This window comes from Apteryx mantelli, chromosome 1 (genome assembly GCF_036417845.1).
Source record: "Apteryx mantelli isolate bAptMan1 chromosome 1, bAptMan1.hap1, whole genome shotgun sequence".
Classification (NCBI taxonomy): Eukaryota; Metazoa; Chordata; class Aves; order Apterygiformes; family Apterygidae; genus Apteryx; species Apteryx mantelli.
The window spans coordinates 39,947,877-39,970,149 of NC_089978.1; the positions used below are offsets into that span (position 1 = coordinate 39,947,877).

At 35.0% G+C, this 22,273-nt stretch overlaps 1 protein-coding gene across 4 annotated transcripts in view; it reads left to right on the forward strand.

Annotated features, from left to right (window-relative positions):
• TDRD3 (tudor domain containing 3) overlaps positions 1-22,273 on the forward strand; it is a 123,138-nt gene that overhangs the window by 84,123 nt on the left and 16,742 nt on the right. For all 4 annotated transcript variants that reach the window (XM_067292604.1, XM_067292605.1, XM_067292602.1 and 1 more), the window contains exons 11-12: positions 10,012-10,850; positions 12,847-12,972. In XM_067292604.1, coding sequence (XP_067148705.1) covers positions 10,012-10,850; positions 12,847-12,972 — 965 coding nt within the window. The remainder of the gene's footprint in view (positions 1-10,011; positions 10,851-12,846; positions 12,973-22,273) is intronic.

Consider the following 22,273-nt stretch of genomic DNA (forward strand, 5'->3'; position numbering starts at 1 on the left):
TATTTTTTTTATACATTATTTTTGTGAGATCATTCAGACCTCCGAAGCTGCGCGTTTACAGTTGCTACCTCCTCATGCAGTGTAGTATTTTGTTTTAATACGCCCAAGTATTTCTTGCAGCCTGTAGCAATTAAAAGTCAGCATATTCAGATGGGAAGAAACAGAGCAGTCTAGAAATTGAGTTTCTGAAGCTGTGCAGGGAATGCCTTCCTCTAAGAAAGAGGAAGCGACAGCAAAGAAAAAGGACAGGTTCTGTTTTAGAAAACCTGAAACAACAGTTGGGCCCAGGAGCCAGCGGAGCAGCTGGCAAAGCCAGGTGTCTTGCTACTGCTGGCAGAATTAGATGCACTCGGAGCCCTTTTAAAGTTCACCAAACATTTTAATGATGTGCTTGGGTCTATTAACAGAAATACATTTGCTTAGAAAATGTGATAGCTTATAGTCCTTTGGATAGTAAATACTATATGATCGCTGAAACTCGGTTGAGTCTCATTGCAGCTGTCTCCCTTTAGATAGTGTTTTGTATTCTAGTTGGGTCTAGATCTTACTAAAACAGTTTATAAAAAGTGGAAAAAAAATTAATAGAGCTCCTTTCTTATGTATGTTGTTTACAGTTTATGTAGCCACAATTTTATAGCTGTTTTTTGCTAAATAAAAATTCAGATAGTTATAGATAGAATACTTATATCATGAGTCTTTGCTGCTCGTTTCAGAAATTTGACACATCTTTAAAAAACAGCAAATATTTTTCAAATACACAAGTGTTCTGTATTAGCTGATGCAATTTCGTAAAAGTGTTCAAGTAATGAACATAATCTTTGCTTTTGTATAAATTTTCCCTTTTAACTAAAATTAAAAAATTGTCACAAATGTCATAAGAAAAAGCTATTTCTAGGAAAACTTTGTAAGAGCTACATACTTTTTAAGGTGCCAAAAACCTTAACATATGTCCTAACATGACATACAGGGTTTTTTCTTTTTGTGTGTTTTTCTTTAACACAGTTTTATTTTTTAGCATTCTCTGAATGATCAATATGTAATCCGGTGTGTTTTCCTGAATCATGTTTTTAGGGGGGGAAGCTTGATAGCATTCTTGCTAGAAAATATTCTGATTATTATTTTGGGGAGTTGGAACTTGATGATCTCCAGAGGTTCCTTCCAACCAACTATTCTGTCTTTCTATTATTATTTGATGAAAAATGTCTTTTAAATGTTTCTTTCTTTTTTTTCCTTTTGTCTGAAGAGATAATAATAAATGTCCTTGTATTTCTTGATATTTGGAAGCCAATGGACCTTACTTTCTGGTTGCTAGGTTTCATTTTGTTAGATTTATTTCCCTTACTGAATATGTCTAGTCCGCATGCCTGTGTTTTTATGACAGATTTTTTTGGTTTGTTATCATTCAGAGTCTACTTCAAGTGGATTTTTGTAGAAATGCACAGTCATATGATGAATTGCAGGCTTTTCTCTGCCTCTAAAAGTGCTTGCTTTCTTTGCCAAGTCTGAGAGAACCTGCGCAGTCTGATGACTTTAAATACTTCTTAGAAAATCACCTGTTGAAAATGTTCTTTCTGCCATTTTATGTCTCTGCCGTCATTGAAACCAGTCTTATTGAAGTTCTTTAATATTAGGTGTCTTCATTTTGAAGTTCCATCCAAACTGGGATGGCACAAGCATTGGCAGTGTTTGCAGCGCGATGATGTTTGCCGAAAACAGGATACATCTTACTCACACCTTTTTCACTCCATTTGATCTTGTCAGTTGTTACCAGCGTAGACATGTAACTCTTCCTTAGTATTAGAAGGGTAGTGGTCAAAGATGAAAGACACATCAGAGGAACCACTAGAAACAACTCAAATACGTGATGTTACATCTCCAAGTGTAAGGTCTCATCATTGATCTTCCGCAAAGTAACTGCCCATGCTGACAGGTTTTCTGTCTTTATATGTGGCATAGTACATTCTCCACTGAATGTAAAAGATGATGGATTGCTCTGCAGTATTTTATCTTGTGCTGTCCCATATAGCCTCTAAAATCCCAACATGTTATTTAATGTATTTAAAGAGATGACCTTTGTGTAGGGACAGTTGTGAATAGAGGCACTCCTACCATTACACTAAAGCATATGGTCAGGAGCATATGATTATCTGAAGTGGCCACTTCTATCATTGTCATTAATGTTAGTCTTCTAGACTCTTAAGACAGCTTTTAATTTCTTCTAAATAACTGAGTGTCTATGTAGAAGCTTAAAAAAAAAAGGCATTTTTTATGAACTGGGATAGATGTTTTTTAATTCTGTGCTGCACCACGTTTTCTTCAAAAATGATTTATGTGATCTAGGGAGAAAATGTTTGGAAGGAAATTTTTTTTTTCTCAAACACAAAGAGGATTGATTTGCTTTTCTCTGATCATCTTTTCAGTGGTGCCGAGCGACAGGACGCGAGGCAATGGGCACAAACTGAAACACAGACACTTCCATCTTAACATGAGGAAAAACTTTTTCACTGTGAGGGTGACAGAGCACTGGAACAGGTTGCCCAGAGAGGTGGTGGAGTCTCCTTCTCTGGAGATATTCAAAACCCGCCTGGATGCAATCCTGTGCAACGTGCTCTAGGTGACCCTGCTTGAGCAGGGGGGTTGGACTAGATGATCTCCAGAGGTCCCTTCCAACCTCAGTGATTCTGTGATTCTGTGATTCTGTGATCTCTCCTTGCTTTTCCTATCTACTGGTTCTAATTCCATCTGAAACCAAGGTACTGTTGATTGTTGAGAATTTATATATTTACTTTAGAATTTGCAATTACAAGGCTAGATGGTTCAATTCATGAGCAGGAACTACAAAGCAGTCGTTTAATTTATCTTTGATTTGCTACCTTTTTTTCTATTCAGACTAAGCAGAAGAATATTCATGAATTAAAATAGATTCATATTATGTTCAGGAGATACCTTTTTTTTTTTTTTTTTTGCTTTTTAGAGTTAAGAAAGCACATTGTTTTTATTTTTTTAATAAGCATGAGTTAGTTATAAGAAAATAAGGTGTATAATCTTTTGTTCTGTAAGTGATACCCTGTGGGGGTTTTTTTGTTCACATCCTCTCATTTTTCATAGTTAATGAAATATTGGGTTTTTTTTCAGTAATTACTGCTGTCAAAAATATTGAATACCTGACTCTCATATAATCAACTAATTCTTTAATAGGTGAAACATAGTATATAGTAAACATACTTTCTTTAAAAGAAATGCATAGAATTTTGAAAAAAAAACCCCACAGTTGTATCCTACAGAATTTTTTTGCTATAAATATTTTTTGTTACTTTTGAAGGTATTTTTGTGTTGAAAGTAAGTAGTTTGAGCTTTGACTTGGAGAAAGAAACCTACTGACTATGAGATATACACAAAAATACTAGACAACTTTGCTGTAAGTAGCCTCATTTGCTTGCTTCCTTTGATTAGAGTATTCCTGTTACTGAACACAAAGATTTTTCCATTAATCTTTTTTTTTCCCCAATTTTTCTTTTGTTATGGGGAGCAATTCATCCATGTTTGCCAGCTAGAATAAGGAAATGCAAATTCAGGGATTTTTAGGGAAAACAAAACAGTGGCAGGAGACTCTGACTGAAGAATTAAGGAAGAACCAGACATGGACAAAAATACTGAGAACCTGACCATGTTTCTGATATTGCATCTCTCTTTAGTTCTTAGGGATTGAGAACAGGCTGGTGCTTCCAGCCACTTAAAATCCAAATCCATGAAAACTTTTGGTAGACACCTACCTCTTTGAAAAGCCCAAGCAAAGATCAACTTAAATATATATATAAAAAAATTTTAATGAGAGTCATAGTGATGTGCTCATAATGATTATTCTGGTTAGAGCATTGACTCAAGATATAGAAGGCCAAAATATTTTCAGTTGTTCAGAATTTCCTCTTCCATTCTTCAAGAGATAGGCTGTGCTTGGGGTGGACACTTAATGCTTTTCTTGTTAAAATAAAACTCCTGCACACCACCTGGAAAAATAAATGGGACCACAGAAAAAAGCAAGCAAGAGGGAGGATGTCTTTGTAATCTGTTAGTAAGGACACTTTGTGAGGATGGAGCAAGTCATCGACTGTAGTCTCTGCTTCCTGTTCTGACAGTTGGGCTTTGATTGATATACATATTTAGACACCCAATTTTGATTTACACATGGTGAATTAATTGTATTATGATGTTAATTGCTTCAGCAGTTACTAAATATCCCCATTTAAAAAATGGAATCTTTCATTTCTGATCTGGATTTTCTGTATTCAGCTTCTAGCTGCTGTATATCATTTTGCCTTTCTTGCTAGATGGAGAACCCTATCAGAAGTTCCTTTTCTAGTAGGTATTTATTAAAAAAACCAAAAACAACTGAGTTGTTTTTTATGCATCAGCTATATTAGTTGTGTGGATTGAACTTTCCTAGCCTCTCACTAAAAGATTTTTCCAGATGGCCTTTTCTCCTCTTTGAGCAAACTCAGTTTATCGTTTTCTTTTAGAAGGCTGAGAGGAGATCTTATCAACGTGTACAAGTATCTGAAGGGAGGGTGTCGAGAGGATGGGACCAGACTCTTTTCAGTAGTGCCGAGTGACAGGACGCGAGGCAATGGGCACAAACTGAAACACAGACACTTCCATCTGAACATGAGGAAAAACTTCTTCACTGTGAGGGTGACAGAGCACTGGAACAGGTTGCCCCGAGAGGTGGTGGAGTCTCCTTCTCTGGAGATATTCAAAACCCTCCTGGATGCAATCCTGTGCAATGTGCTCTAGGTGACCCTGCTTGAGCAGGGGGGTTGGACTAGATGATCTCCAGAGGTCCCTTCCAACCTCAGCGATTCTGTGATTCTGTGATTCTTCTTTGAGTATGTATTCCATAGCTAAATACAATACTCCTCTAATGGTTTGAATGATGTTTCATAACATCACCATGCTGCTTCTGTTTTGCAGTGAAAATAGGAAGAGAGTTGGGAGCAAAAAGTCAAAAAGGTTGAGGGGTAGGGTGCTGGCAAAATGGGTTTGGGGTAGGCCCATTCTGCACTCATGTTTCATCTCTCCCCACATCTGAGCATCCCACCTACTTTAGCTGCAATTATCCTCATGTCCTTGGTTGCCAGTGTTGTCCACAGGAGATATGTGCAAGCAAAGACCTGGACCATGTAGGAGGCTTGCAAATAATTGCCTCTAGCAGAGATTTTCTTACTGTGTCATATTATTCTTAACACCTCACCAAAAGGTCCCTTAGAGGACATCTCTGCTAATGGAGAGTGAGCACTTAGCAGAGGCAGCAGGCTTCACACCAGAGCACTTAGAGAACCAGCCCTAGGAATTCTCCAAAGGGACAGGGTACTTCCATTTTTTTAATTTATCTTCTGCTTAAATTTTTATGCTTGAGATAAACCATGATGCTTTTTTTAATACACTTGTATTTTTACAATAGAAGACAGTCTGGGGCTAGCACATCTTATCTCATCTCAACAATCTCTTTTTCTTCCTTTAGTCCATTATACTTCATATATTCCCCAAATGAATTAAAGGTTTGAAATACATTAATACAGTAAAATATAATTAAAAAAACTTTGTTTCATTTCTTGGTAATACAATTTACGTGAATATTCTGAGGAGAAAAAAACGGGGGGGGAAAAACATGAGTTCCAACTTTTCTGAGTTAAAGGGAATTTTTTAAATTTGGAGTTCATGGTTTAGTAGCCATATTTTCAACGAATGTGTTGCATTTGAGTAAAAGAGATCTAAATTGCAAAATAAAGTCATATCCATTATGCAGCTTTATTTCTAAAAATTGAAATTCAGTCAATGTTAATTGTGACTATTAAGGAAAGCAAACTCATTCTTGTTGTAATAATGTATTTTGTCACTAGCAGCAGAGGTTAGGACACTGATATTCTGTCTGTAACTTCAGATACAGAAAAGAAAAATATATTGCATTTCATATTTTTAAAGAGTAATAAAAAATCCTGTCCTTTTTTGATTTTTTTCAGTCATTTAATCCCATAAATTTTAATTTGTAGTGAATGCAACTGTAGAATCCTTTTTTCACCACTTCTTCTATTTGTGTGATTTTTACCTTAGTAATGTAAACAGCTTCCACCTTTTTTTTTTTTTTTTTTTTAAACTGGATCATGTAACTAGGGTTCCAGTTCCTCAGTGTTCCTTCTGTATTTTAGAAAAGATGTTGATAGTATTTATGTAATTTGACAAACACTATCTCTTTAGTAAACTGAGTTTTACTCTGAGATGTGAGGCTTATGCAAATGTGCTGTTACTTTCCCTCTAATTTTTGAACCTTCTGGCCAACTTGAGATGAAACTTACTTTAGGGGTGGATGTTTCAAAGAAATGCTTTCATCAAGTTGCCAAAAAATAGAAGCCAAGTTGAAAAGAGAAGCACAAATAAGTGCCACTGGTGTGGGAAAGGCTACTGGCTTTATGAGTTTAACCACATAATTAAACATGAGAGAATCCACAGGAAAGAGCTACAGGAAACTGTATTCATAAATGCCATTATTCATGGAGCACTGTTTATTTTTATTTTTATTATTATTGCATTGACTGGGATCAGTTCCTGCTGGTTTCCTCTAAACAAGAGAATGTGACTGTTTGTGTACAGTCTTCTCAGGAGCATCACATACAAAAGCTTAAATGACTAAAAAAAACAAAACCTGAGTGACAGTTTTTAAGCGAGAAGCTCCAGTAGCTGTCTTAAAACTGCCCAGCACAAGACAAAAGCCTTGTCATTAATTTTGAAATGGAATTTTTCCAGATTATTTTCCCAAACTTCTAGTTATAATAATAATGGCTGGGCTAATGTGTCTTGCTCTTTGACAGAATATGGTATCATATTTTTTGCCAAGTGCCAAATTAATAGTAGTTTGATCTCTGCTCTGTGGAAACTATCACTTTTCTGGGAACTTTAGCTAATGGTTTATTGGAGATGGGCAAGAAGTAGAAGCAAGGAACAGCGCTGCTGCAGGTAGCAGCTGCTGCTGCTACCAGAAGAGGGAATCTCTGATTAACCTCTCTTATCTCTTAACTTTTTCTATTAAAGAATGCTTGAATTCATTTCAGTTATTTAGTGATCAGATCAGACAGCACAAATTAATTAAAGTGTTCTTATCAATCTATAGCCTTTTTTGTTGACTAAGTGATAATTAACATTTACTGTTACTTAGCAGTTTCCTTTTGGAAAAGGATGGCGCTTGAATGTTAAACAACGGGTTAATGTGTCCTGCTAATTCAAGGCTGTTGTGTAGAATGATGTGGTCCTCTAAGAAGCCCGTACATTTTTACCACAGCTGTTGAATGTCCTTAGAAGACATCAGTTTACCACCCTTTACGCATCTTAAGGTTAGAATATGAGAATATCTCAAGTGTTTTATAAGCATCCTTTGCATGTCACAGTAAACAGGTCTAGAAAAAAGATGCTTATATTCACTGTTTTGAAATAATCTAATCTCTTCCCGTGCTGTTAACATTTAGTACTATTTGAATCTTCCTGTACTGTTAAAGAAAAATCTATAACTGAAAATTCAGATACACTTTAAAGTAAGGTTGTTGCTTTTATGTCATGATCACATTATATTGGGGAGAAATAATTTATTTGAACATCCTGTTGTTCAGCTATTTATTTGCAACCAATATATTAGAAATCTGTTGTTGTTTTTAAATAAATTTGTAACAGTTGGCCTTTTCTATTAACACCATACTAAAGTTTCTGTTACTTGAAATGAGGTTATATAAATTCTTTCAGTAAGTACTTAATTCTGGATGAATCTATGTGTCAACATTTAAACATGACACTGTTTTTTGTTTTTTTTTCCTTAGCTGTTACACTCTTTTTAATCCCTGTGCTTCTTTGAAGAATAGTAGATTATAATTGTAAATGGAACTTGTTTTTTTTAAAATACAAGAATTACTTGTAAGATAGGAAGAATACAAGAATATCATTTGAATTCTGAATTATTTTCTTCTAGATTTTAAAGACTTTTTTTTTCCCTATAGACAGGAATACTGTCTCATATAAGAATTCTTGTAGCTTTTTACTGGAAAGAAAGTCAAAGAGGTGGAAGAAAGGGCAGAAAGATAAGCTTTTGCATCTGTAGGACAGCTGCAGGTTACCACTCAGCCATGTTAAGGGACAGTCAGGACTGCTGCCTCTCTGTGTCTCTGTTCCCTACCTGCTTGTGTGATGGGATTTAAAAAAAGGACACAGGTGTTCTTATGTACCTTGTAATTACCAGGAGTCCTTGATGTTTTAAGACTTATCCCTTGTTACGTTTTCTAGGGAGTTTCTAAGCTGAATAATGCCCATTATGTTATTCATGTATGAAGTGGATGTGTGTGCTGAAAGTTAGGCATATAATTAAATATGTTTCTAGTTTATGTCCCTGAAATACATCTGAGCTACGAGAATGTCATAAGTAGTCAAAAAATAAAATTAACACACACAATCTTAGAGAGATGATAGCATGGCCACAATGTTGACAGAATATTGAAAACTTAAATTCTTCCGATCAAAAAAAAAAAAAAAAGACTCATGTTTAATTAAGACATTAAATATATTCCAAATGCTTGATTTAGTGCATGTATAATGCTTGGATGACATTTTTGTTTTTCGTTAAGTTTTGGGGAAAAAAATCTATTAATATTTTTGAAGATTCTGAGCATCCTCACACCCAGCCACCCACATGCACATGCTCGTGTGGGTCTCTCCTGTAGCTGACTGCTAGACCCTTGGTCTCTGGTATCCAGCTTTAAGAACTCTTGTCTAACTTGCCAGCTAATCCAGCCTGAAGTTTGCAGGTGGGTTACATGCACGTAGTCACACACATCTATCCAGTATCTGTCCCCAAACCATTGGTCTCTGGTAGATGACCTTCAGGCCCATGGTCTCTCCGGTATCCAGCTTCTAGATCTCTTCCAGATCTCTCTCTATCCCATTTGCCAGCTTCTCCAGCCTGAAATTCTCCAGCAGATCCAAAACCTGTGTGTGCACACATGCACACACATGCAAGCACAAGCACACACACATAATAGAGAACTTGGTCATCCAGAAAATAGTTTGAAGTTAGTAAGTGAGAAGATGGCACAGATCAGGTGCAGGAGCTGGCCAGACAAGAATGCTGATGAGGAGCCTGCTTACCTGTGACTGTCCTGTTTTATCCTGTTCCTTCCCCATTTTCTCATGCCTGCTCCTTCTGGATTCACCTTGATTCCCCCCCCCTCCCTTCCTTTGGCTTTTTCCCTAAATATCCCATAATAAGTTTCACACAGTCTCAGAATCTCCCTCTAATGTCCTGTAGCAAGTTTGCTGTTTCCTGTGAGATCCATGATAATCTTGTTTTTCTTCTCATCAGTTGAAGTTCTGGTTGAGTCTCTTGAAGGTTAGTCTTGACTGGTTACTGTTATGGTCCATTGATCAGGGTCTTAAGAGTTCTGCATGTCATCTCCTTTAGCTGCAATTTGTCAGTTTGTGTTCATTTTATCACTTCTATATCTTGTCTTTGTCTGTTATGCTGAATAGCTGCTGTTAAACAAGCTATTTTTACAGCAAGTTTCAATTTGGATGATAAATCTTTCTTTTTTCCCCTCATTTTCCTCTCTCCTCCTTTCTCCACATTGGAATTCTATTTCTTTCTCTTAAATGACTGTTATTCAAGGAAGTTACTGATGTCCATGGGGAGAAATGAGTAACCTCCTGCAAATTTATGTCCAGCATTCCTCATACTGTTAGGTTATTTGGTTCTAAGTACTGCAGGGGATATATGCTTTCCAATAACTAGGAATTAAAATCTACGGTTCAAATGTCTTTTCTGCTAATTCTTGGCTTACATTCCATTTCTATACCACAAAGATAAATGCCGCTTACTTTTCTAATTAATCCTGTTGCTTTCTTAATTAGTGTCTGCAACAGTATTTCTAAAATGTTTTTATGTGAAATATTTTAGTAATTGAAATAATGTCTTTTTCTTTGTAGAACCAAAATTGCAATTTCAGCCACCACATCAAGTACAACACAAAGTTCTGAATACAGAGCAGAATGGCATCAAAGAGAACCATTCAAGACATATTTCTCGCAATGACATGAGACAATCAAGGAATGAGAAACCCCCTCGTTTTCAAAGGGATATTCAAAATTCAAGGCAGGCTTTGGAAGGTGGTGGGTTACCAAGAAACAGAGGTCCTGAAAGGCACAGCTCTTTAGAACAGTGGACAGATGAAAAAAATAAAAATGACAGACATTATCCTAGAAATGACAGGCCAAAGGATTTGGGTTATTCCACAGCCACTCACCAGAGTGATGTTCCTTTTAAAAAAAGGGATTACAATATGCAAAACAGAATAGGAAAAGGGGCGTCATTCACAGAACTCAAGGAGAACTCTGCTGCTCAAGATATCGCAGACAACAATAATCAGAAACGTGGGAAAAGGGAAAACCAAATACACAGTTCTGAAAATTTTTGTGATAGGAAGGCACGAACAATAAGTAATGAAACCTTTACATTAAAAAGTGAGCAACATTTTGGTGTGAATAATGATTACCAGAATCCTGCTAGAACTGATAATTTTAATGCTGTACCAAATGGAGATACTGAGCACCATCAGAAGGGAAGACGAGTAGGACCTATCAAATCATCAGGACCCGCTACGATTCCATCTTTTGATGACAAAATGTTGTATTACAACACTGGACCCAAAAGGAGATCTGGGCCCATCAAACCAGAGAAAATATTAGAACCATCGATTCACATGGATTATGGAAAAAGTTGGAGACCAGGGGATGAGTGTTTTGCTCTTTATTGGGAAGACAACAAGGTATGCCTCAGCCAAATAACTAGTACCTCAGATTGTACCTTTAATGTTTTCTTTTGTACTTGTGGGAAACCTAGCACAAAGGGTTTTGTTTATAGGTGTGTAATTTGCATCTTGGCTAACATCTTGGTCTTTTTATGAGATATGGGGCTTGAATTCATTGCATGAAACTAGGTGCTTGAATTAAGTCACCTTGGAGGTGATTATATTTCTCTGATTTAGGTTGAGTTTAGGATGACTAAGCTTCTAACTTTCGTTTAAGTGCTTAAAAATTGAAGGGATGCATTGGGTCTAGGTGCCCATATTTTCCAAGAAACAAAAGCCAGGATGCTGTACTCTCCAGAACGGTCTGTATGGTAAATGTGTGATGCTTTTTTTCCTAGAGGAGTCAACATGCAGCCCTTATTAGTATAAGGGAAGGTCAGAGTCTGTGGGGATGGGGCTAATTAAAAGAACCACTTTTTTGCTGTTTCCTTTCTGTGATAATGAACATAAAACTTGCTTTTCATTATCACTAGATCATTAGCTGAAGAATTGTTTGAATACATGAATTACGCTGCATGATAGTTTTATTTATTTATTTATTTATTTATTAAGTTTAAATACTTCCTCAGCTGCTTTCTCATTAATAAGATTTTTTTTATATTAAGAAATTTCCCTTTCATCTTCTCTCACTTGGCTTAAAAGAGTTTTAGGCTATTTTTGTTGATTTGTTGTTAATGTCTTCAGGAGTTCTCTGTTATTCTTATTGGGCTGTTTCTTCAGGTTTTGCTTCTTTCTGGTAATCCAAGATGAGAACTACCTTAAATATTTTTGTTCTTTGAATAGGTTTTATTCCCAGCATTTTCTGTCTTTTTTGGGGGGGAGGGAGGGAGGTAATTTTGTGTTATGTTATTTGGATGCTTTTTCTTCTGGAAGTAGGGGGTCACAGCTGAGCAGTGTGACTTTATTTTTATTTGTTTTTAATTTTCTTATATGACTAAAACAGATAGTAAAGCATGCAAAAAATTTGGTATTGAGGACAGGTACATGCAGTGGGTTGACTCTTTCAAATATGAATATACGTTTTGGGTGGATTGATTAGCATGAAATATAGTGGTGTATTATGAAATTGTCTCCTGTTTTGAGAAATGTGTTTCCATCATTATGAGATATTAGTTGTTGAAATTCTGGAAAATACAAAATCTGCAAAATAAGGTTGGGATTACCTCATTTTAATTTATCTGCAAAGTATTAATCATGTTAGTGTGTTTTTTTGGAGGACTGCTTGTTTTGAATAGTCATAAATGTATTACTACGGCAAGATGTCATAGCCCAGATTATGCTGCTGCTCACATCTAGCACAATTTTTGAAATATGATCATAAAATACAGTGCTGAGTTTAACCACTGTAGGGGGCAGTGATGTCTATGTGTTCAGTAAGATAAAAAGTGATTAGATAGGTTCAAATTAACTTTTCAGTGTTTGGATAAATGTCGAAAAGTCAGGTTTGGGATTGATAAAGGAAGACTTTTTGATGGGCCAATTTTTTATATTTTATTTTAGTCCATTTTTAGTATGCCAATGCTAAAAATAAGTATGTATTAACATGCACAATATGTAAGTATATATGTATAAGCAAGTGCCTGTTAGGCATGTATTTAAAAAAAAAGTCACTTCTCTGTATACAACAGCATTTGTATTAGTCATGAATTTGTTTTGCTTTTCAGACAAATGAAAAAAAAGGCTTTTAAATGTTCTAATTTCATAAGCTGCATATATTCTCAATGATTATTCTAAACTCATTGTTAAACATCAATTTTTATTGTGCTATGGTGTCTTTGCAGTTATGGGCCATGTTTAAAACTGTTGTGAAGTTCTAACATACCGATATCTGGTACAAATCTTACTCAAAATTTAATACTGACAATGAGTAAAAATTTATGTAAAAAAATTATAGTTAAACTGTTTATAGTATTTCAGGTAGTATTTTGTGACCTTTGAAAACTTCTCTTTTAAGTTCTACCGGGCAGAAATTGAAGCTCTCCATTCTTCTGGGACAACTGCAGTTGTTAAATTCTGTGATTATGGAAATTATGAAGAGGTGCTTCTCAGCAACATCAGGCCCGTTCATGCAGACACATGGGTATGTGATAAATTGTATACAAAGATATAAACTACATGTTCTGTACAAAATATGTAATACTTCATAAACAAGTGCTATTCATGCAGAGTGCTAATTTAAAAAGTGTGGAAAAAATACTTAAAAAGCAAATACACAAACAAAATCTTCCTGACTTTTAGCTATCTATATAAAATTTCTTACTGATGATAAAAGTGTAATATCATGTGGTATTTTTCATGTATAATAAAATTAAATTGTATCATTTGAAAATGAATACTTTAATTGACCTGTCAGATAAACAGTTTTATGCATATTTTCTCTCTAAAAGTTGTGCTTACTCTATTAAATACTAAGTGATTGTCCAGGTCAGATTTCTGTTTCATTTCATGTACGTTGTATTTTGTTCTGTAAAGATCAGAAAACAGCCTTTTAAATTTATATTCTGAAGGTTTTTACTATTTGTATATGTATGGCTAAAAATAGCCATCTGTTTGTATCATTATTTTATTTTGTATCATGATTTTATTCTTGTTTCAATGATTTCTTCTTTGCCAAATATTATGGTGGAGGTGTATACTCTAGAAGTTATTTTACGAGGTTTAGAATGTATTTGCCTTATGGAAGCTGAATTTTAAAAGGCTTTATTTGTGAATGTCATGGAAATAGAACTACATTTTGGTTTTAAAAAAAACAACAACAGGAATACACAATTTGCTGCTTATTTTTACTATAAAAGCTGCACAAAAAGTATTCATATTTGTATAGTGATTTCTTTTCTTAATGATGAGTTGACTGTGCTTATTCTTATTTCCTACCTATAGCTCATATAGCCATGTTAGTACTGCTGCAGAGGCTGAACAGTCAACTACTATTTCCTGCCAGTGATCTTTTAACTTGAGTTGCTGCCTGTAACTCTCAGGTGCCCTTATGGCCTCTCTTTTGTACTTCAAAAGACACCTGAAATTCTTCCCTGCTGGTATATTACTGTTCCTATGAAATTTTTCATTTTATTTATTTATTTTTTCCATCCTACTAGCTAAGTTGCAAGGTGCCAGCCTCCTATTACAGGATTGTTCTTCTCATTTTGACCCTTTTTCTGGGTTAATAATCAGCCTTTTCTTTGCACTTTTGATGATAATAAGGAGTGGCATTTCTTCAACTGGAAGTTAGTCTTCACAGTCTAAGAACTTGGCTTTAGAACTTTAGCTGCTAACCTGAAGCCATAGTCCTTCTCCGTGTCTCTTCTGCCCATCTCCGACCACATGTTCTTTTTCAACCCTCTCCCTCCATGTTAGATCATTCAGTCCTGCAGCCACAGGATGAGTTCAATGAGATGGAAAACTGTGTTTTTTTCCCCTGTTTTGTTTTTTTTCTTCAGGGTTAGTTTGTTAAAGCTGACACAAAACGGTGGGACAATGTATGGTGAGAAGGTTCCGCCACTGACCTAGCATAGTCATAACATAATGCTGCATCCTAACCTAGTCTTTAGGCTTCCTTTGTTGTTCTTGGGGAGAAATAAGCATTTTCAGGGGACTTTTCAGTCCATTCAGAGATCAAAGATGCCTTTTTCAAAGTGCCTTTTTCTCTCCACTGACTCTCGAGGGAGCCTATGTGAATAACTTGAATTCAGACAGCTAAGTTTAAATGGATAAAGCCATGCAAGATAAATGGCACCCAACAATTTTATGTTAAACAAAGGTTTTACGGTTTCTTTCCAAAGTTTTACTGTTTTGTTGCAAAGAGATCCTTGCAAGTATGGGGTTTTTGCAGGAGAAAGTTGCACCTTGCTCATCACTTTTCTGTATTTGGATGCTAATTCTAGGTCTCATTCTGCATTTGCAGATTACTTGATCACTCACTGGAGTCATGCTCTGATACTCAGGGTTCTCTTTTAAGCTGAACACCATTGGTCCCTTTTTGTGTCTCAGTGTTCATATCAATATAGAAATCTAGATAGCATGCAAATGCAAAATGAAGTTCTCAGGCTGCTTATAACCTAATTCTTTGTCATAAGATGTATGTAACTTTGTGATATTTACTCCTTATGAGAGAAAATATCAGATTTTTAAACTGCATTCAAAAATATCTCTTCTTTCCTTCCACTAATCTATGTTACCAGCAACAATGACTTTGTTTAATTAGAAGTGTTCTGCTGAATTTATTTCAGTTCTTCCAGGTAACATGGCTTCTTAACCATCTTGAAGACTTGTTGCTACTAACATAGAAATATGTTGTTTGTGAGTTCTGATGTCCTAATATTGCCTGTTTTTCAGAGTCCTTTTTGAAAGAATTGTTGATATTAAAAAAAGCTTTAGTGGCTTGATTTCAAGGCATATATATATAGCCTAATTTTTAGATTATTCTTAACTGTTTTCTCCAGCACGCTTTTTTGAGCTCATATATTAAATTTCATTCTGTCTCTCTGTCTCTCTTTTCTTTTCCTCCAACAAACAAACTGGTGAAAGTACATCAGCGCAACAAAAGCAAAAAAACCTGCTGAACTAGTCATGTTAAAAAAACAACCAAAATATCATGGTGACCTTCTTTCAATGACATACCTACCGTAGCACCTGAGCTTCTGGTATATGCTTCTGGCAACCTTCACAGTTTTAAAAATGAAAATAGTAAATTGATGAAAATTCTTTACGTTCTTAGTAGGGTTGAGATAACTCTCCGCCCTCCCGGCTGATTAACATACAGGTCCCTACACCCACTAATGCTCTAATACTGAACTGGACTGCATTATTTCAAGTTCTTTCTTTTCCTGGATGTAGGTCCAGTCTGCCTCATTCTCAGGATCCATTCTGCTTTCCACCTTCCTGGAAAAAGATTTAGCTAGATGATCTTAAGATTCCTTAATAATTGATTATATAGTGTCCACTGCCCAGTTGCCCTGGGTCCTTGTGAGTTTTCAGCCCCTCTGATAGCCAGCATGCTATTTATCTTTCACGCTGCTGGAAATGTAGCAGATAAAGCTGTATTTCATGTGAGATAAATAAAACAGCTAGTGGGGGGATTTTTTGAATAATCACATACAATACCCATATATGTAAGAACAGTAAAACTTTCTTTTTTTGCTTGGTGCTTGTAAAATATGTATTAGTCATGCAATTCATAAATATTTTTAATAATAAAATTACATTTAGATTCCACAGTTTTATAGTTCTTTGAGTCTCCTGTATGTAAGATTACAAAACTGTATCCTTCTGTTTCCCTATGTGTAGCAGTGGTCACTTAATGAAAGTATTATAGTCCCAACAAAAATTCCAGTGAAAAGCCATTGTAGAAATAAAAACTGCTTGTTCTCCTTGTAAAAGATGTAAGATTGTGCTAACAACTGAAAAGCATGGAATGTTAAGGGCCTTCCTGACTCGCTTAATAGTCTGTTGTGTGGACAAATTAAATAAAGGCAAGATAATACTTTAAAAACTTTAAGTCTTAATTTTATTCTCTTAGCTGTAGAGTTTTTTTTTTCTTAATAAATTATGAAAAAGTACTTATCTTGTGACTTTTCTCCCAAAGCCAAATCCACTTCTCTTTTACATTCTGCATTTCCTTAATCATTTGATTAGGTTTCGTTCCTCAGTTCACACTTATGTTTATACTTTTTTGCTTTCTGTTATCATCTGAGAGAAATTAAACATTGTTCTTTTACCACCTACATATGTAGGTACCTTCTTCTGATTCCTCTCAGGGTGAGCTAGAGTTGAATTCATAAGAACTTTCTTTATACTACTTTACTTAAAACAGAACAAAAGCTAGTTACAAATTATGTCTATAGTTTAGTCTTCTCTTCCTGTATCTTGCACTGTGTTTCTCTAAAGAGGTAAGAAGGCAGAAATTATTATCAAGGTATGTATATTCCTAGTTCTTCCATAATCTGTTTTGTTCTGTGCAGACAGAAAATCCACTTTGCAGCTCATTTGTTTTGGACCTTCTAATAAAGCAGGAGTCAAAGAAAGAAGAGCAGTGTGTCTTGGACTACAGTTAATTCATGCCAGCAGGCATTTTATTTAAAGAACTGTTGAGAGCACAAATTTGGTAATGTCACAGAACCATAAGGGCTTCTACAGGTATTGGCTTCTCTTAACAAACAAACAAACTGTAATTCTGGCCCTTCTTATATCCGTCCCCAGTTTCAGGTAAGTAAAGAAGTAAACTTATGCAAAAACACTGAAGGTGTTGGAACACTTCTCCAACAATATAAGGAGCAACACTGAAAACCACTGCGTTGTTAAGGATTCCCACTGCCTCTTTCAGGCTGGAGAAGGCTTTTGCTGGCAGCTTTGGCCTATCTGTTTTATGGGGGCTTTGAACACAGTTCCAGGGTCTTGATTTGCAATAGGCGAATACTTATTTGAAGGACTAGGTGTCATTTTTGATGGCTCCTCTGGCTCTCTGCCCTGGATGTTCTTAGTGTGACACCTTGCTCTTTTTGCATTTTGTGTCAAGAAGGAAGTCTTTGTGAATAATTATGTAGACGGAGTAGGTAAATCATTTGTATCTTGGTTGAATCTCTTATCTGGCTTCTATTCTCATTGAGTATACGAAAAATGAGGCTGTTAAAATAGAATTTTGCAGTCTACTTAACCAATTCTAAGACTACTGTAGCAAAACTGTTCATAAATAGTTGCATCAGACAACAGTTTGATGTTTTTAGTTTTTTGGCTTCCATACCATTAGGAAAATCTCTAGAATCATTGTACAGTTCTTAATTATTCGTTGACTGAATCAACTAAATGAAGACTATTTTTTCAGTAGTTTGGACTACCCTTCCTCCTGAATGGTGACTTATATTTATTCATTGATTTATTTTTAATCCAAAAATTTACTAGGGTAGACTTGGTTTCCACAAAAGGCTCTCTCTCTCCTTCCCTAAAGCACTTTAGATTCTGGGTATTATTTTACATGGATGTGCTTTGAGATCTCATTTTCCGTAGATATGGTGATTTCTCTTGCCTGTGTCGTCTCAAACTAAGACTAAAAGGTATTGACCTCTTATAGTCTAACCTAGGGCTTTTTTCTTTTTTTCCCCTCCATTTCTTGGCAAAGACTTTTTTACTAACTGGAAATGTCTCCTTAAATTTCATCACTTCTTCTGAAAGAGCATTATCATACATTCCTTTACATAGACTCAACCTTCAGGTTATGTCCTGTCATTTCTGTCAGGATACTTATTTTCTTTTTTGCTTCTGTCTGCTTTCAGGAGGCAGGAGTTAGACACAAATGTTGTGGAAAACATTTATCCTGACAAACTGCTAGTAAATACTTTTCTTTAGCACCTTTATCCTCTGAGAAACTACATAATTTTTCAGACTTTAGTTTGGAATATAGACAGATAATTGCAAGTTGTTAACTTAATACTCCTCTAAAAGTTACTGCCCCTTAGCAGAGATGTAGTAACTGACCCTTGAAGGTGGTGAAGGTAACACATTTTACTTTTTAATAAACTAAAAGTGGGCAGGCTTCAGTTAAGAGGAAGTAATTTACAGTTGGTGGCATAAAGCAATAGCTTTCAATTTTTTGTCTGTACCATTAGGCAAATGCATATCAAGCATTGCAGAATGCATTTTAGTTTTCCACTCAAGCATTTCATATTCATCAGACTATAAAATATCATTACAAGCTACTGCTAGTAATTAAGGTCAGATTAAGAATGCTTTCTTCTTGTGATTTGTAATCATTGGGAACAGTTGAGACAGTTAAAATATGATATTTTGATTACACTGTTTTGCTTTTTTTTTTTTTTTGTCTTGTCTTGCTATTAAATGTAATTGTGTCCCATGTCACAGGTGATTCATTGGTGACTGCACCATAGGGATGCCTTTTGAGGCTGTATGCCGTAACCTGTTTTAAGTATTGTTTTTGATTCTGCTGTCACATGATAAAAGTTCTTCAGATTCTCATTTTGAGGGTTTTTTTTTTTTTTTGAAGGATTTTATATTCAGATTATTCTGTACTGCATTTATTGAGGTTGAACACAAGTTTGTCCTATTTTAGGCACTGTTTTTTATCTCAAAGCATGTTGATGAAGTCTAATGTGTAAAAGTGTCTGGATTATACTTGACATACCCATTTCTCTTCTGATTTCCCAGTCTCCTTCACATCTCAGTTTTCTGAGTTTATCCAATTATTAATGGATTAATTCAAGGGATTTCTTTAAATTAAAGAGAAAACTAGAGGAACTGACATAGTATTCCTGGTATTGCTTTCTAGGGAAGAGAGACATGAGACTGTGTGAATTAGTATTGTAGAAGAGAAGTTATGACAAACCTTATTTCTAGTGGAGTGTATGTATTTGATTCCAGATCTTATACCCTCTTACTACATACAGCACATGTTGAATAGGTGCATTACATATGGAAAAGATGCACTGAACCTTCCTTGTACACTTAATGTCTGGAACGCTGGAGTTTTTTCTCATTGCTTGATGACATACAAGTATTATCACTAATAATATCTGTAAACAGGAAGTCTTCCAAAATGGAAGAACTAAAAAAAAAAGTTAGTTGACTGTGAAAGGAATTGTTTGCAGAAAAGTGATTTGTGTTTGCTTCATAACTGGAGAAGCGTATGAAATTACTCCTTTTGTATCCTCCAAATATAGATAGATAGATGCAACTAACTACATAAATTGTGTTTTTTCTGCTTCCACTGTTTTATTTTCTTAGGGCAAAATTTTGTAAGATTTATAACAATAACAAGGATTCTTCCTTTTTTTCTTTTTTCTTTTTCCTCTTTTCTTTTTTTCTTTCTTTTCTCTTAAGTATGCTTTCTTTTCTTGATATTAGTGATACCACTTGCAAGTTCTTTCGTGTCCCAAGACAGACATTTATAGATCATTGCTAAATGAGTACAGATATATCTGAGCTTGACATAATTGTTCACAGTGTCAGAAACTAGCAGCAGCTCATCGGATTTACTCAGACTATCTTTAGGGAGCATAAATAGAAAAGGAAATGCTTTGGTCTGAAATCTCTTCAAAGTTTGTTTGCCTTCCGAGAGCTAGGTTAGTATATCTAGAGTGTCAGAGTTTTAGGGGAAATGGTATTTACTTAAACTTATCAAAAATGCTACATTTTATGTAAAGTTGAACAAGCTCCATTCATTTTATAAGTGTAAACCTGGCTAATTGTGCATGTATATATATATATTTTTTCTCTTTATATGTTTACAAAAAAAAAGGATGAGTTAGAACATTATAGAAGTCATTTCAGTCCTAATCTTGGAGGAGTCGTATGGAACACTGAAATTCAGGTCTATGTTTTTCCTTTAGAAGATAGCTTTGGCTTACCTCTATATTTGCTTTCCTTAAAATGCGTAGACATATATAATTTTATCATTTCAGTGTCTGAAATTGGAGTAACCGTATTGTTCTAGTTTACATGGGACAGGCTTACACTGTTTTATCTCTGAGCATCTTGTGTGGTAACTGTAATTACAGAATTTTTAATGGAAACTCCCATATTGAATCTTAGAAGTCTTAAAAGCATGTTAAGAAGGTTAACAGCTCATAGAGTGAAGTTTTTGTATTTGACCTTTTTCAATTCAGGGCATTGCTTGACTTTTTTGTGTTTTCATTATCTTAAGTTTAAGAAAGTAGACTAAACAGAAGTGTGTAAAAATGACTCCATTTTCAGCCTGATGCCTTATTTAACAGGATATAGAATTTCTCTGAATTTAATTTTTATTTGATGTAGGGGAAAAAATATATATTTCTTCAAAAATATGTAATCTAATTTAAAAGGTACAGGAATGAAGATTTCATTACATATCTTGGTAAGTTGTTCCAATTATTAATAACCTTCACTATTTCAAATATATGCTTTGTTGCTAGTATGAGTTTATCTAGTGTAATTTTTTTTTTCTTTTAGCCATTAGAGTTCAGCTACTAGATGCTGGAGCCTCTGTCAAAACTCTTTCTTTAGGCTGTGAGCAGGACAGCCATTAACTTTTTTGATAAACCAGATAGATTGTGCTCTTGAAGCCTTTTACTATAAAGCATCTTTTGGGCAGTCCTTTAACTGTTTTTATAGCTCTGCTTTGAACCCCAGTTTGGTAGTGTTCTGCTTCCTTTAGTGTTCGCTGGAACTGGATATGGTATTTCAGGAGTAGCTGTAAAATAACCAAGCACAGAGAGAGGATATGTTTCCTAATAATAATGTCAGGGAAGAGTCTGTGTTGTTGTGCGTCCGTCCATCTGTTTCCCTCCCCCCCCTCCCCCCACACACTCATGCACTAGAATAGGAAATCATTGTGCTAATAATATTTTAACATTATAAGTGTAGCAAAAACAGCACAATTAAGAATATGGGTAACGTTTGTTTACTATATGAAAACATACTTTGCAAAAGTTAATAAATGGGGTATTACCTGTTTCTAGAAATAATGACAGACAGTATGGCAGCTCTTTGTACCTGAACCAAGAAGAGCCTTAAGTACACTCAGAAGATGGATATTTTAGTTCAGTGATATCTAGCTACAGAAATTTGCAGGGGTGACTATTGGGTATGGAGTGTTCTCCATATCTCCATATCCACTGGATCTCTTTATTACTTTCTTCAGCCAGCTTATAATGAGATTCATCTTCGTGGTTTCCAGGATATAAATACATATATTTTTCTAATTGATGATATAGTTGTTATATGCTGGTTGTCTAATCTTCAGTCTTGATGACTGGATTTGAAATAAGCTCTTAGGCCTCTGATTCTAAGTCCAGTTTTGAAAATAACTGAATATCTCTTGATATATTCTAAGGTTTAATAATAGTCAGCCCCCTGTAATATTCAGCCCTGTACATGTATGGATTATTAGTAGTAATGAACAGCATACTCTGGGGCTGTTAATTGGAAAATATGCATTATTTTTGTCAATTATAGAATGTTGGGTCTTTTACTATATCATAATGTGTTAAATGAAGAACAAGAAATTGTATCTTCCTTTCTGTTCCAACTTATATAGTTTAAAAACAAACAAATAAACAAACACTTGTTTGTCATAGTGGTTGTATAACATGTCAGCCTGAATTATACCTTTTTTCATTGTATCTGTATTTTGTCAAAAGTATATTTAACAGTGATTTTTTAGACCATTCAGAATTAATACTCCTTTAATCTTCTTGGATTTATATAAATATGTCCCAAGATCTAAAGACTGTATGCTTTCATCATTTATAGTACACAATCCTTAATATACTAACCATGGTCCTGCAAAAACTATTTTTAAATATATATGTGGAAGAAAGACATTTGCAGTTTTCTTGAACATAATTCCTTCAGAAATGTTGTTTAGGTTTGGAAATACATACTTATTATTACTGTAA